Source organism: Somniosus microcephalus, chromosome 1 (assembly GCF_052327205.1).
Source record: "Somniosus microcephalus isolate GS21.2 chromosome 1, FLI_Smic_1.0, whole genome shotgun sequence".
Taxonomy (NCBI): Eukaryota; Metazoa; Chordata; class Chondrichthyes; order Squaliformes; family Somniosidae; genus Somniosus; species Somniosus microcephalus.
Window position 1 is genome coordinate 439,875,852 of NC_140987.1, and position 16,207 is coordinate 439,892,058.

At 46.9% G+C, this 16,207-nt stretch overlaps 1 protein-coding gene across 1 annotated transcript in view; it reads left to right on the forward strand.

Moving 5' to 3' along the window:
* The first annotated feature begins 2,755 nt into the window (after positions 1–2,755).
* Positions 2,756–16,207, forward strand: part of LOC147125337 (melatonin receptor type 1B-like) — a 163,787-nt gene continuing 150,335 nt past the window's right edge. Inside the window, exon 1 of the mRNA XM_086001653.1 lies at positions 2,756–3,367. Coding sequence (XP_085857779.1) covers positions 3,193–3,367 — 175 coding nt within the window. The 5' untranslated portion in view covers positions 2,756–3,192. The remainder of the gene's footprint in view (positions 3,368–16,207) is intronic.

The window sequence follows — 16,207 nt, forward strand, 5'->3', positions numbered from 1 at the left end:
GTCGCCTGTCATTTTAATTCACCGCTCCACTCCCACTCAGACCTCACCGTCCGCGGCCTCTTGCATTGTTCCACGGAAGCTCACCGTAAACTCGAGGAACAGCACCTCATCTTCCGATTAGGCACTTTACAGCCTTCCGGACTCAATATCGAGTTCAACAATTTCAGATCATAACCTCGGCCCCTATTACATTTTTACTTACTTTTTTTTCCACCCCTTTGTTTTGGGTCTTCCCTTCCCCCCCCTTTCCTTTTTTTTCTCTTTCCCACATGGCAGCTGTCTCTTATCCTGCCAGAACATTTCACACCTAATCTGAGCCGTCATTTGTCTCCACTGTCCTATCACCATCTCGTCTGGTTTTGAATACCTCTTAATGTCTCTTCACTTCTTTTGTTCTATCGCAGCCCTGCCTTCGATCTATTTCATTTCCTTTCCAGTTTTGAAAAAGGGTTTCGACCCGAAACGTCGACTCTGTTTTCTCTCCACGGATGTTGCCTGGCCTGCTGAGTTTTTCCAGCATTTTCTGTTGTTATTTCAGCATATCCTTCCATCCCTTTCTCCCTCATGTACTTATCTAGCCTCCCCTTAAATCCATCTATACTATTCGCCTCAATCACTCCCTGTGGTAGCGAGTTCCACATTCTCACCACTCTCTGGGTAAAGAAGTTTCTCCTGAATTCACAGAATCATGGAATGATACAGCGCAGAACGAGGCCATTCAGACCAGCCTGTCTGCGCCGGCTGTTAGAAGGAGCTATACAATTAGTCCCGCTCCTCTGCTATTTCCCCACGGCCCTGTAAATTTTTCCCCTTCAAACATTTATACAATTCCCTTTTGAATGTTACTCTTGAATGTGCTTCCATGACCCCTTCAGGCAGTGCATTTCAGATCACAACAACTCACTGGGTGAAAAAACTTTTTCTCCTGTCGCTCCGGGTTCTTTTGCCAATCACCTTAAATCCGTGTCCTCTGGTTACCGACCCTTCATTAAACAATAATTCCTTATTGGATTTATTTGTGACCGTCTTGTATTTGTGTCCTCTAGTGGAAACACCTTCCCTGCGTCTGCCCCATCGAACCCTTTCATAATTTTAAAGACCTCTATCAAGTCACTGCTCAGCCTTCTCTTTTCTAGAGAAAAGAGCCCTAGCCGGTTCAGTTTTTCCTGATAGTTATAACCGCTCAGTTCTGGTGTGATCCTAGTTATAAATCTCATCATTCATCAAGAAACTACTCGTGAAATAATGCTGGACGGCCAGCTGGTGGCACCGTCCAAGGAGTATAAATACTCGGGCGTCGGCACCAGCTTGCCCAGGAACATTTTGTAAGACAAGGAACTAGTGAAGTACAACTAGACCTCCATGTTCTGAAACAAGTTGATTAAAGCCTTGCTTTATACTCAAACCAAGTGTCTAGTGAGTTTTATTATGTCAATCCTTGTGAATGACCAGAACTGCGCCCAGTACTCCAAGTGTGATCTAACCCAGATTCTATACAAGTTTAACATAACCTCTGCTTTAAAATTCTATTCCTCTAGAAATGAACCCCAGTGCTTTGCTTGCATTTTTATGGCCATGATTAGTATTATACAGTATCTACCTCTTGTACGAGAGCGTGATCTCCACCTTAGCCAGAAACAGGTCCAGCTCTCGCTTGAAGGAATTCAGTGAATCAGCATTCACCACAGGAGCCGGCAGCCTGTTTTACAGGCCCACTATTCTCTGGGAAAAGAACCACCTCCTGACATCTAACCTAGTTCTACCTTTACATAATTTGAGATTGTGACCCTGGTCCTCCCTAACCTATTTAGTCGAAACAAGCTGCCTATACAGACACAATCCCGTCTCTTCATCATCTTAAGCTCCATTCTAAAACGCATGGTTAGAATTTCCGGTGCAATTAGCAGTGAATTGTTTGGAAATAAAGACCACTTATGTCCTGATCGATGATTGTGATTTGGGATTGGGGTTTCAAGAGATTGCAATGATTTATGATTTAGGCAAACTTCATCTTCTGATTGACGGAACCTCTGTCAATCATAGCCCAATCATTCTGGCCACAGATACAGACAGACAAAGAGAATATAGATTCTCACTGGAAAATGACGCAATGCTGTTGAGCGACAAGAACGGACTGAGAAAGGTCGATAACCAGAGGGCACAGATTTAAGGCGATTGGCAAACGAACCAGAGGCGACACGAGGAAAAACTTTTTTATGCAACGAGTGGTTAGGATTTGGAATGCGCTGCCTGATAGGGCGGTGGACACAGATTCAATAACAGCCTTCAAAAGGGAATTGGATAAATACTTGGAGAAAAAGTTGCAGGGATATGGGGAAAGAGCAGGGGAGTGGGACGAACTGGATTGCTCTTCGAAAGAGCCGGCGCAGACTCGATGGGCCGAATGGCCTCATTCTGTGCTGTACTATTCTATGATTCTAAGATGCACTGGTTAGATGTATTTGAAAAGCTGATTAAAGATTGGGTGGTGGAGGAGATAAAGCATTGGGATGGAAGCTTGCTTCAGACTGCTGGTGATTGCTGTTTTGAGTTTCACTGGATGGCGCTGTTTCCACGCGTTTTTCACTCTATGCTCAGAGTGGGCGGACTGAGAAAGCTATGTGGATACAGGGAGGAGGGGTGGCCAGCGTTACAACAGGTTGTCCATCGGAGTGACGCTGTCGTCTCGGTGGACTCATCACAATAAAAGGTTCAGGGAGGTGTGTAAATGGAAAAAGTTGAGAAGACAGTGTCAACGAAAGAGTCCTGACTCCTGACAGTTACAAACACCAGGGTGGGGAAATGACTGCTGTATAAAGCAGCACAACACTTGCGCATGTTCTCAGTCCCTCAGATAGGACCGGAACAGCACGAGTCCAGCATCGCAGCCCCAAAACTAAGTCGGCATCTTTGGACACTGTCACTAATCTAAAAGCAGGATGATACTCGAAACTAAAAATGAAGGCACTTTTGAGTCAACTTCGTTGAACTAACACAAGTTACAGGATGATGACTCTATATGACAGAGCCAGTGCACTGGGGTGACCTCCCATAAGGAAGTCCATTTTCGATCAGCGAATCGACACTTGGGGCAGGGCAGAAGCGTGTTTTTTTTTTTGCTTGGGCCATCAAAGGAGGAAGAGGTTGGAGGTTTGCCAGGGGGCCGCCGGATGAAAGCAGCAGGTCCCGGAGATGTCGGAAGGTGGGAACTGTTCCGAGCTTGTCCCCTGGCACTCTGAGCGTCCTCCTTCGGCCGGGCTCACCACCACTCTGGCCACGGTGCTGATCATCACCGTCGTGGTGGACATCCTGGGCAACGTGCTAGTCATCATCTCGGTCTCCAGGAACAGGAAGCTGAGGAACCCTGGTAAGATGCAGCTGGCGATTGCACTTGTAGGTCTTAAAGTTAGAGGTCTGTAGCTGTACTATCACCGAGACGTGAGTCCGTGTCTGTGCTGGCACAGCCTTCACATCAAAGCAGAAAGTCATTGTACGAGGATGGGCGATATATCATTGCTTTGCATATTGGGGGCAAAAACAAGATTCAGACATTGAAAAGATTTTATATTACTATTGAATTCAATATAATGGGGGAATTACTTAACATGAGAAAAGGAGGCTGTAGTTTCATCATGTGTTGCCCGTGAGGCTAGAATTGGTTATGTCAAATAGGAAGAACTGTATTAGGAAAACAATCTGACCCGTTTCTTTCTATACCCTACAACCCCAACATCAACAAACATCTTAAACAATTAAAGGAAAATAACACTTGTTGCAAACGACACGCTGTGTCTGGAAATAATATCCGAGAGAATGAGTGCACCTTTCACACCGGGATGGTTTCTGAGGTACAGATTCGTTAGATCACAGCCACCTTCACATTGGTCTTTTAGAATACCACTCCCTGCTCCAGCAGGGGTTGGACACGTTGGTCAAAGAGGCGACGCTTATTTTGCTGCTTAAGGTTTAAATTTAGAGAAACATTGCTGAAGCGACAAACTGTTCACGGTGCTGTGAATAATCTACACTAAGTGCAAAGGAATTTTACTAGAGTAAATTAGAAACTTAGAATTACAACCGACTAAATGCAACACAAACTAACAGAATATAACACAAACTAACAGAGTATAACAAACCTGCAGAATATAGCACAAACTAACAGATGACATCACCGCCCAATCTCAACAGTACGATGCAAGGAAGATCAATATTTATATAAATAGATTAGTTGTGCACGGTTTTAGAAATGTCCCGAGCGCTAAAAAGGTTAAAATAATTTAATTAACTGAATCAGCTGCCTTAGTTTATTCTTTGCAAAACTTAATTGTGAAGTAATTATTATGGGATATATAAGTTATAGAGTCCAATTGTCTTAAGGTAACTGAAAATAGCCTACAACCAGCTTTGAATTACAAAATTCAATCATCAAAAACATGCAGAGTACCATTCGAATCCCCAGTGTACTCATTTGATTGGTGCACTTAAAACAAAGAAACTGTAACTAATAAAACTTTAAAAGAACCTTAACAAATTAAATTAAAATTTCACTGGCCGGGGTGACGATGCACTCCAATCCCCGCGGCGCCCACCGGTCGCGGAAGAATCCCCAGTGTAATAGATTTTACAGAACTATATAACATGAAGACTAAAATTATATGATCCAGCTGTTAGTTGAAGGCATTCCATGAATGTGCAATTAACAGAAACAGCGGGTAACTGGTAATGTACAATTGCTTAGATATTGGGTAAGGATGCGCACTTAATAGTGAACAATGCAAATCTGAAGGTCTTGGGTATAGCAAACACTTTCTGTAAGTGTCAGACTTCATGAACTGCAAGACTAAGTTCCAAACATAAGTTTAAGAGTGTAGGTACACTGCCAATTTTCTGTCGATGCAAAGTACTTTCGATAGCTCGCAATGGTGCGGAGGCGGCAGTTTAATTTGAGAGTTTAATCTGACTGTCGGCCATATGAGAGCCAAGATTGTGTAGAAACCCTCGCGAGCAGGCCATCTCACTGGCCGCAGGGTACTCTTTTTATTTGGACCCAAAAAAAAACCCAATTGGACTGTAAATAAACAAAAGTTCAACTAAAACTTAACAAATCAAATTAAAATTTGGTTTTCCGGGTTGATAATGCACTCCAGTCCCCGCGGCGCCCACCGGTCGCGGAAATACTCAAGCGCGCCGGCAGACACCGCGTGCTCCATCTCCAGGGTCACCCGGGCGCGAACATGGCCGCGGAAGAGAGGCAGGCAATCCGGCTGGACGACCCCCTCGACCGCCCGCTGCCTGGACCAATTGATGGCTCTTTTAGCCAGGCCCAGGAGCAGGCCCACAAGGAGGTCCTCCTGGCCGCAGGGTAACTCCAGCCCGGTGACAAGCCGCACTTTAAAAGTGCCCAGGTGGACTCTCGGGAAACTCTTAATAACGGTGTACGGAATCTTTCTTTACTGTTAGCAGCGGTGTCACAGCTGGTCCAAGTGTGCCTATGCAGATCTCCTTTTGTGATTGACCCAAACGTGACCTGCAAGGAGGTGAAGTCAGCTGTGGAATTCCAGCAATGCCTAGCACACTCCACCCACTGATCTTTGAACCGTAGTTGCAGCCTGGTCGAGCATTCTGGCGCGGAACATCCTGGAACGGCACAAGTGGCCTCCAACGCCGCAAGTTAAATGGTTGCACTTCCCGATTCTCCAGTGGCTGAATTTACGCCAACATTTCCTGGAGAACTGATCAGCGGACGTTGCAGCGAGCACAGCAGAGAATCAGAAGTGTCTGACACAATGACCCAGAATTTGCTGGATTTCGCCCCTCACCCTTCAGCTCCAATTAATTTTACACTGCAATCTGTTAGAAGTGCGAGCTGGGGGGGCAACTAGGCATCTGGGACCTTAGTGAAAGCCGGGACCAGTGGTTTATATTGGTGACTAGAGGCGGTCATCCTCCAGCATCACAAAAAGGAGTAGGATTACCAGGAAATTAGCTATTCTTCAACTTTTTGAACAGGGGCGATCAATTGATTGATTGAATGAATGCACTTAAATGAAGTTAACTGCAGTTTCTATGGAACAATAAACAAAACACTATTCTGCATGATTAAAGTTTTATATTACGTAAATTATTGCCCTCAAAGTAAAATGCTACTCTGTAATTGAAGGTTTAAATTGAGTCTTTTCCTAACCAGTGTTTAAGTATTTTTTTTTTAAAATTGGCCTGAATGCCACTCAATCTTTCCAAAGAATTCCTAAATGCTCTTAACCTGTTGCTTTTCCATGAGCACCATGGTACTTCACTCAGCAATCAGGGAGGTGAATGTGAAGAATGTAAAAGGCGAATCAATCATTTGGTCGAGGGCAAGTGGAAAAGACAAAAGTGTGGCCTGGCCTCCTAGGGCAGGGCAGACCTATACAAGCCCACAAGGTGAGACACAAGGGAGGGTTTGAAAGATCCTTTACCAAGGAGAAGTGATGAAGAGTGTTGGCCAATCTGCCAAGCCAATTTTATGCCCGAGTGGCAAGTTTGAAAGTCTACCCCATGTCATTATAATGAGCCATGTTTTTGCCTCTGTAAAGATTGCCCATTGTAACGTTGCATTGATTTGACTGTAACACGCAGGGGGAGATTTGAACTTCTGGCCGGCAGAAATGGGGCAGTAGCAGAGTTAAAGTAGAGGTGGTGGACTAACCGCCCACTTTCGCCGCTCCGCCACCATTGATCCTGGGGCCTTCTGCTGGGTGGCCCAGGCAGCAGCCTGAATGAGGCAGGAGCCTCATTAATCTCTGCCAGGTGGGGGGTCCTATGATGTAGGTAAGACCCCTAATGTCGACTGGGCAGAATACAGGCCGTGGACACTCTGCTCAGTCAATCCTGGTGATACTTTTTTCAGGCCTCTTCTGCTGTAAGAGCTAAAATTATTTTCATGGGGCCAGCAGGAGCAGAATAATGGCAATCGTTGCCCCTCCCCGATATGTTAATAAGGCTCGACCCTCAAAATGGGCTGGATCTCCCGCTGGCACTATTGATCAGCCCAATAGTTAAAATCTACCCCACAGTGTCTAGTAGTTGGTAGTTTTCTGTGTTATTGCCCATTTGCAATGGGGCCTTGCTTTGGTAAATCGCTCAACTTTGTGACAATGGAATTGTTATGTATTAGATAATAAATCTTAATACCACATTCTGTCAGCAAGGATTTGTGTATGTATGTGCGATAAAATATTATTAATACTATTGCAATGTGGATAACTTTTGTTTCAATGGCACCACTTTTAGGTGCCTATAGGCTGCAAATAAACATCCTCCCAACTTAAACTGATTTGTTTGCTTTAGAAATTGCAGCCATATTGGAGTTAATATTGTAGCCTAATATATCAGCATTTAGGATCCTCTGCTTTATTTAAATCTTTCTCCACTTCCAGCCTTGTACACAATGCACCTCTTGTGCATGTCATGTTTCTCATTTATAATGTTTCTTTACCAGCTTAGTAAATTCAGCAGTGCTTTAAAGTTGCTGCAATCCACGTTCACATTCTGAAGCTTTCTGGGATTACACCATTTCACATGTGCGTTGAGTGCAGAAATTAAAAATCTTCAAAGATATAAAAGTGCTAAAGTGCGTCTACAGCTCTGAATCAGGTTTTGTTCCATTTCTGGTCACCTGCACTGCTTTCATCCCGTACCAAAAGATACACGGGGTGGGGGGGAAATTGGGTTGCTTTGCTCTTCCTGTTAGCACCCCGGTGTAAAGCTCCTAGTGCCTGCGCGCGGCACCGCTAACACCTCCCGCGAAATTCAGCGGTGGCAGTAGCTGGCACGCCCAGCTCGCGCCCCAGCCGCAAACTTCAGTCGCGCCCCCTGACCTACCGCCGGACGCTATGTCCCACAGGGTCAGGGTGGTACTTTTGTGGCTGCGGCGGCGCGAATTAAAGGGCAGGTGCCGGGTGGCCATTTTTTTTTGGCCGCCTGCCAGCACCTGCCCCCTTCTGCTTTTACATGCAGGGTGCCAGCCGCGATCGCTCAGCTCGGCGCTCCTCTTGAGTGCCGGGCTGTTTTTCTGGCACTCCACTCTCCGGTGGTCCAGCAGGGCCCCGGTGCGCGCTGCGCTAGGGCCCGGTGCGCGCAGTGCTAGGCCCCTCCCCTTTAATCAGGGGAGGGAGGCCTGCGCGTGGCGCCCTTGCACGTAGCGCCGCGATATTCAATGGTAGCGCCCCAGGAAGGAGGGGGTGTGCTTTCAGTAGCGCTCCGCCTCCTGCTTGGGGCGCTACCACTGAATTTACAGTGCAGGGGCGTTCACTTTTTCGTGGCGCTACGGCGAAGTTAGCGCCCCAAAGGGGATGCCACTGAATTCTTCCACAGCTTGTTAGCAGAGATAAAATGGATTTGAAAAGAAAGGAAGGACTTGCATTTATACCCCAGGTCACCCCGACGCGCTCTACAGCCAATGAACTACTTTTGAAGTGTAGTCACTGTCGTACTGTAGGAAACGTGGCAAGCTCCCACAAACAGAAACAAGCTAATGACCAAATAATCTGTTTTAGTGATGTTGGTTGAGGTATGAATATTTTGCAGGACTCCCCTGCGGGGAGAACTCCCCTACTCTTCTTCAAATTAGTGCCATGTGATCTTTTACATCCACCCGAGAGGGCAGACTGGACTTTGTTTTTTTTCCTTACATTGCAACAGTGACTACACTTCAAAAAGTCCTTCATTGGCCGCAAAGAGCTTTGGGACGTCCGGTGGTCGTGAAAGGCGCTATAGAAATACAAGTCTTTTTTTTTAAACATCACAGTCAAAAGATGGCACCCACTGACAGTGCAGGGCTCCCTCAGTACTGCGCTGAAGTGTCAGCCTAGATTATTTGCTGCAAGCATCTGGCGTGGGACGTAAATCCACAACCTTCTTGACTCGGATGTGAGAGCGCTACCAACTGAGCCATGGCTGACACTCAGCTGATGCTGGATTTGAAGCCAGCAGATGGTCTGCTTGATCATGCACTAAGTATTCATGTCTGTGTAGATATATTGAAGAAGTCTCCCTAGTGACAGCTAACAAGATTCAAATAAGTGCTTGTTCAAGGTTTTAATGAATATATCCGGTTTTCATGAGTATTATCAATGAAAACAGAAATATTCACGATAAGAATCCTACTCTGTTTACATTTTTGTTGAGATATTATAAATAAAACTATCATTCCAACTGATCTTATCTCATTAAGGAATTCAGTGTCTTATTCGTCATGCTGTGACTGGAAATCAGTAAGTTTGCTGTTCAACTATCTCTAACAAGAGTTATTTGCCTTGAGCGCCACTTCTAATGCTCCTGGTCTCCTTTGTGAGGGTAAGAAGGCTAAAAGCCTAGAAATTCAGTTGTTAGCGCCAGCCGCTAGCGCCTTAGGAGGAGGAGAAGTGGGGTGCTAAGTAGCTAGCGCCCGGGCGCGGCGCGATCTGCGCCTCTCGCGAACTTTACTCAAGATTTAGCGGTGGCGCTAAACCGCAGCGCCTGCTCAGCTGCGTGCACAGATCGTGACGTCATTTCATGGTGCAATGCCCTTGGTGCGCCCCGAACCGGAACTTCAGTGGCGCCGCCCTTCTTTGCGCCTGGCGCCCCCAGCGACTGGTAGAGGGGAACGGTTCCCAGTCGCTGCGGGGTGCAGGGGGCGCTATTTAAAGGGGACTCCTCCTGCATTATAAGTGGCAGCCATTTTGTGCCAATCCTGTGTGAGAGATGGATATTTGGAGAGAGACAAAGGCAGAGAGCTTTCTGCTTTGACTCAGCGCTCGCACAGGTACTTCTGGCTTCAGGCCAGAGCTTTGCACTTGGATTTAACTTTCAGTGCCATAGCCTTGAGTCGCCACATATAATGGGGGCTGCAATGGGTGGAAACGTTGGCTTTCTACATTGCATTCAAAGGGATCAGAGACGCCGTGAGAGAGTGCCAGTCATGGCCAGACGGAGAAGGGCCAACAGGCGTCGGCACAGGAGGCCTTACCCACCCAGGGCATATCGCCAGCAGTTCTCATACCTGAACATGTCTGAGGAGCAGTGTGTTCGGAGGCTGCGATTCAGAAGGGAGGTGGTCACTGAGGTCTGCCACCTGCTTCGCACAGATCTGCAGCCACAGCTGAGGAGCAGGACGTTTCTGTCGGTGGCAGTGTAGGTGACGGTGGCTCTCAACTTCTATGCCACCGGCTCCTTCCAATCCACTACTGGGGACATTGCCAACATCTCCCAGTTCGCGGTACATTGCTGCATCCGCCAGGTGAACAATGCCCTTTTCAGAAGGAGACGTCAGTGTGATAAAAATGCTAACTTCCGGGAAGTTATGTCATCACTTCCTGTGAACTATGAACTATGAACTGTGTACATACCTCACTTCCTGTAAATGTCACTTCCTGTTGGACTGGTATAAATACTGGTCTGTTCAGTATTGTAAGAGGCTTCTACCAGAGGCATGGTAAAGACCTCTCTTGTATATAGTGTGTTTATAAGTTACTTAAAGCTTACTTTAAAGTTACTTGATGGTAAGTCTCCTTTTTCTTACATCAATTTAAGTAACTTAGTATTTACACTGACAAATACTAGACCTTCAGACAAACTCGGAAGTTAAGGATCCAGGGAACCACCCATCATGGAGAAAATCCTTAGACCTATTCGTCTGGACTTGGACCCGAATACACCAGCAGCTGGCAGGGTATGGAAGCATTGGTATCGTACTTTTGAGAATTTTCTGGATGAATGTAAAGTGGATGCTCCTGCTAAATTGAAGATACTTGTCAATTATGTGACCCCAAAAGTGTTCGAATATGTTGATGACTGGGATAATTACGAAGAGGTGATTCGGGCACTTAAGAAACTGTATGCGAAGACCCCAAATGAGGTCTATGCTAGACATCTACTGGCCACAGCCCGACAAGGGCCAGGGGAATCAATTGACGAATTCCTGCAAGAACTTCGCAGGCTCAGCGTAGATTGTAACTTTCAGGCAGCCTCAGCTGAGCTGTACCGCCAAGAAATGATTCGTGATGCTTTCATCTGCGGGATTGCCTCTCCATTTATACGCCAGCGTCTACTAGAAAGTAAAACACTTGAGCTACAAAAAGCTTTTGAACTAGCTTGTTCACTGGATTTGGCAAAGAGAAATGCAGACCTCTATCAGCTGCCCAGATCTCGATCTGCTGCTGTAGCTGCAACCAGACAATTCAAGCGGTCTCAGGTGAACCCTATCATGGGGGAATCTAATTCTGATAATTCTGATGAAGAAGAGGAGGACGACCCCACTTTAGCAGCCTCTTGGCAATCTAGGAAGGAATGCTTCTTTTGTGGAGATGCTTTTCACCCTAGGAAAACCTGCCCTGCTCGCAATGCAATCTGCAGTTATTGCGGGAAAAAAGGACACTTTGCTAAAGTTTGCCTATCAAGGGCCTCTACGAGGGCCAATCCAGCTAAGGCCTACCAAACTGCCCCAATTAGGGCCTATCAAGATGCTCCAGCTAGGACCTATCAAGCTTCCTCTCGAGCTCTCTCCCGAAGAAGCACACCGAGAGTTTTAGCCACTCTCTGTGCAACGACACCAATTACAGCTGCTTGCCCACAGAACCTGTCTCAGGCAGCCACAAAAATTTCAATTAAAGGGCATACCTTAGATGCCTTAATTGACTCAGGAAGTACTGATAGTTTCATTAAGGAACAGATTGTTGCGAAATTGAAACTACATGTCTTCCCATCGGACCAGGCAATTGCGATGGCCCAGTCATCACTTAATACCAGAATCTCCGGCTTTTGTGTTGTTGATATGACACTTCATGGTCGTATGTATCCCTCCACCCGACTTTCAGTGCTCAAAGACTTATGTAGTGATCTCCTCTTAGGGCTGGACTTCCAAAAACAGCATAAGAAACTCACCATTGAGTTTGGTGGATCCAAACCCGGACTTACTATTTCTAATATACCATCTAAATTACCATTTTGTGCATTATCAGCAGCTTCACTTGATGAACCCTCATTATTTGCCAGTATTCCGCCTCAATGCCAACCGATAATAACGAAATCGCGGCGCTTTAATCAGGGAGACCAATCTTTTATTGCGGCTGAAATCTCTCGACTTCTAGCAGAGGATATCATTGAACCATGTTCGTCGCCCTGGCGGGCTCAAGTCGTCATTGTCAAGAACCCTCTAAAACCTCACAAACAGCGACTATGCATCGATTATTCACAAACCATCAATCAATATACCGACTTGGACGCCTACCCATTGCCACGCATTGATGATATGGTTAATAAACTGGCCGAATACAAAGTGTTCTCAACTTACGATTTAAAAAGTGCCTATCATCAGTTACCCTTGAAGGTCTCAGATAAGCAGTACACAGCCTTTGAGGCTAATGGACGGCTGTACCAATTTCGTCGCCTCCCATTCGGGGTTACTAATGGAGTGGCTGTCTTTCAACGGGCAATGGATGGCCTGGTTAAGCAGGAAAACCTAAGGGACACTTTTCCCTATCTTGATAACATTACCATTGCAGGTCACGATCAACAGGAACACGACTCCAACCTCCAAAAATTTCGGGATGCCCTCCATCGCCGTAATTTGACCCTGAATGAATCCAAATCTGTTGAGTCGCAACCGACCATCAACATCCTTGGCTACTGTGTAGGCAATGGTATCATTAAGCCAGACCCAGAAAGACTTCGCCCGCTCCAAGAGCTCCCGTCACCTAAGAATCCGGCTTCTTTACGTCGGGCTCTCGGTCTGTTTGCATACTACGCTAAATGGATTCCTCATTTTTCGGACAAAATCCAACCCTTGCTGCATGCTAGATCATTTCCACTGGGAACAGCGGCTGTTGCAGCCTTTAACCTTCTCAAAAAACAGTTGGAGAAAGCGGCTCTTCACTCCATCGATGAGAATCTCCCTTTCGTGGTTGAATGTGATGCCTCGGAGGTGGCGATCTCGGCTACTCTGAATCAGGAAGGTCGTCCTGTAGCATTTATGTCCAGGACCTTACAAGGTGCCGAGCTACATTATCCTCCGGTTGAGAAAGAAGCCACAGCCATCATAGAGGCAGTACGGAAGTGAAACCATTTTCTAGCTCGCCAGCACTTTACATTGATCACGGACCAACGATCAGTCGCCTTCATGCTCGATAATCGAAAACGAACCAAAATTAAGAATAATAAAATACAACTTTGGAGGATGGAACTGGCCTCTTTTGGTTATACCATTCTCTATCGGCCTGGCAAGGAGAATGTGGCCCCGGACACCCTCACACGGGCATTCTGCTCCACTATGTCATCCTCCACTCTCATGGATGTCCACAATGGTTTGTGTCATCCTGGCGTTACGCGCATGCTACATTTCGTACGATCACGGAATCTCCCTTTTTCCACTGGAGATGTAAAAAAAATATGCTCAGAATGCCGGCTTTGTGCGGAATTAAAACCTCAGTTCTTCCGCCCCTCAGATGGTATACTCATACATGCAACCCAACCGATGCAACGACTTAGCATCGATTTTAAGGGCCCAGTGCCCTCTTCAACTCGGAACACATATTTGCTCACCATGATCGACGAATATTCACGTTTTCCGTTTGCCTTCCCCTGCTCCAATATGCTGGCGTCCACAGTAATCTGCTGCCTTGAGCAGGTATTTTCTCTCTGTGGCATGCCGGCTTATATTCACTCAGATCGGGGTCCATCCTTTATGTCAAGGGAACTCAAGGACTACCTCTCAGAACGGGGAATTGCTACAAGCAAAACAACACCATACCATCCCATCGGAAATGGGCAGGTAGAGAGGTATAACGGTATCATCTGGAATTCCGTACGTCTCGCTTTAAGATCTCGGGGCCTACCAGACCAGCAATGGGAAACAGTGCTTCCGGATGCATTGCACTCTATACGGTCCCTGCTTTCTACAGCCACAAATACTACACCTCATGAGCGGTTCTTTGGATTCCAGCGTCGCTCATCTCATGGAACATCACTCCCGTCATGGCTAACTACTCCTGGACCTGTATTACTCCGAAGATACGTTCGGACGTCTAAAAATGACCCTCTTGTAGACGAGGTCGAACTAACCGATGCCAACCCCACCTATGCAAACATACGATATTCCGACGGCCGAGAATCTACCGTATCATTACGGGATCTGGCTCCCTGCCCACCAGGACCGAGTGGGACATCGGGTGATGGCATTTCACCAGGAAACTCTTGGGACCTATCGGGTACCCCTCTCCAGGATCCTGATCGGACACCAACTAGCTTGGTGCCGGTAGAACCCCGTGCTCAAGGTTGCGACCCTCCCAGTACCGCGCATGAAAGTACTGATCCGCCACAGACCAGCTCTGCACCTCCCTCTGAACAGAGGCAGACCGACTTTGAACCTATTGGGGCTCGTACTCGAAGCCATGATCTCCCCGACCCTTCACAGAGCAATCCAGGCCACACAGACTCTGACCAATGGCCAACCGCATGTAAGCGGACCAGTGACCCTCTACGACGGGAATCCAAACGGGTGCGACTCTTCCTTGTTCGGCGGCTGCGGACCAAAAGGTAGACCACAGCCTCCTAATCCTGCAGGAGGGAAGAATGTGATAAAAATGCTAACTTCCGGGAAGTTATGTCATCACTTCCTGTGAACTATGAACTATGAACTGTGTACATACCTCACTTCCTGTAAATGTCACTTCCTGTTGGACTGGTATAAATACTGGTCTGTTCAGTATTGTAAGAGGCTTCTACCAGAGGCATGGTAAAGACCTCTCTTGTATATAGTGTGTTTATAAGTTACTTAAAGCTTACTTTAAAGTTACTTGATGGTAAGTCTCCTTTTTCTTACATCAGTCAGTATATCTCCTTCCCCATGACCCTGGACAAGCAGCAAGAGCGTGCAATGGGATTTGGAAGAATAGCGGGCTTCCCCATGGTCCAGGGCGTAGAACTGATGAACCAGCAATGGTCAAGCCTTGCTTCAGGGCTGCAGTGTGCAGGGCATGGCAGACAAACAAGTCGACCCTCCTCCTTTAAGAGCTGACTGGCGCAAGCATGTCTGCCTTCATTCAGAAACTCGCCGCACCTGCGCTGCGCCTGCCCTCGGTGTTAGCGCCTCGGCACGCCAGCTTAGCGCCTTATGATAGTCATGCATCACCTGCTTTAGCGCAGCAGCAACCTCTTGGGGCGATGCAACTGAATATCGGCGAAGGTGGCGCTAAGTTGCGCCGGGCGCTAAATTTAGCGAACGCCCGGCTGTAACGCCCCAAACGTGGCTATACTGAATTTCTAGGCCAAAGTGTTTTGTGCAGATCTGTCACATGATTACACAAATTACTCTAATTTAAGAGAAGGCAAGGATGACACTATTTAATATAATATAACAACGGAAACACTCAGCAGGTCAGCAGCATCGAAGAGAGGAGAAACAGAGTCAATGTTTTGGGTCGAACCCTTCGTCAGAACTGGAAAAGATTCGGGGAGGAGAGATGTTTAAGCAGGGGCAGGGAGGAGGGGAGGAAAGAACAGAAAGAAGGTCTGTGATAGGATGGAAGGCAGGAGAGACTGACTGACAAAAGGAATGATGGTGCAAGGCAAAAGGCAATGGGACAAGTTAAGAAACAAAAGATGGCTCTAGATGATGTGTCGATGATGATGGCAGCAACATTAACAGTTCCCCTGTGAAGAAACAAGAGAAAAAAAAAGAAAGAACTACAGGGACCAATTTATGGTCTGAAATTGTTGAACTCAATGTTGAGTCCGGAAGGCTGTAAAGTACCTAATAGAAAGATGAGGTGCTGTTCCTCGAGCTTACGTTGAGCTTCGTTGGAACAGTGTAAGCGGCCGAGGACAGAGAGATCAGAGTGGGAGTGGAGCAGAGAATTAAAGTGACAGGCGACCAGAAGCTCGGGGTCACCCTTACAGACTGAATGGAGGTGTTCCGCAAAGCGGTCACCCAATCTGCGTTTGGTCTTACCAATGCAGAGGAGACCGCATCGTGAGCAGCGAATACAGTATACTAGATTGGAAGAAGTACAAGTAAATCGCTGTTTCACCTGGAAGGGGTGTTTGGGGCCCTGGACAGTGGGAAGGGAGGAGGTAAAGGGGCAGGTGTTGCATCTCCTGCACTTGCATGGGAAGGTGCCGGGCGAAGGGGTGTTGTGGGTGTTAGAGGAGTGGACCAGGGTGTTGCAGAGGGAGCGGTCCCTTCGGAATGCTG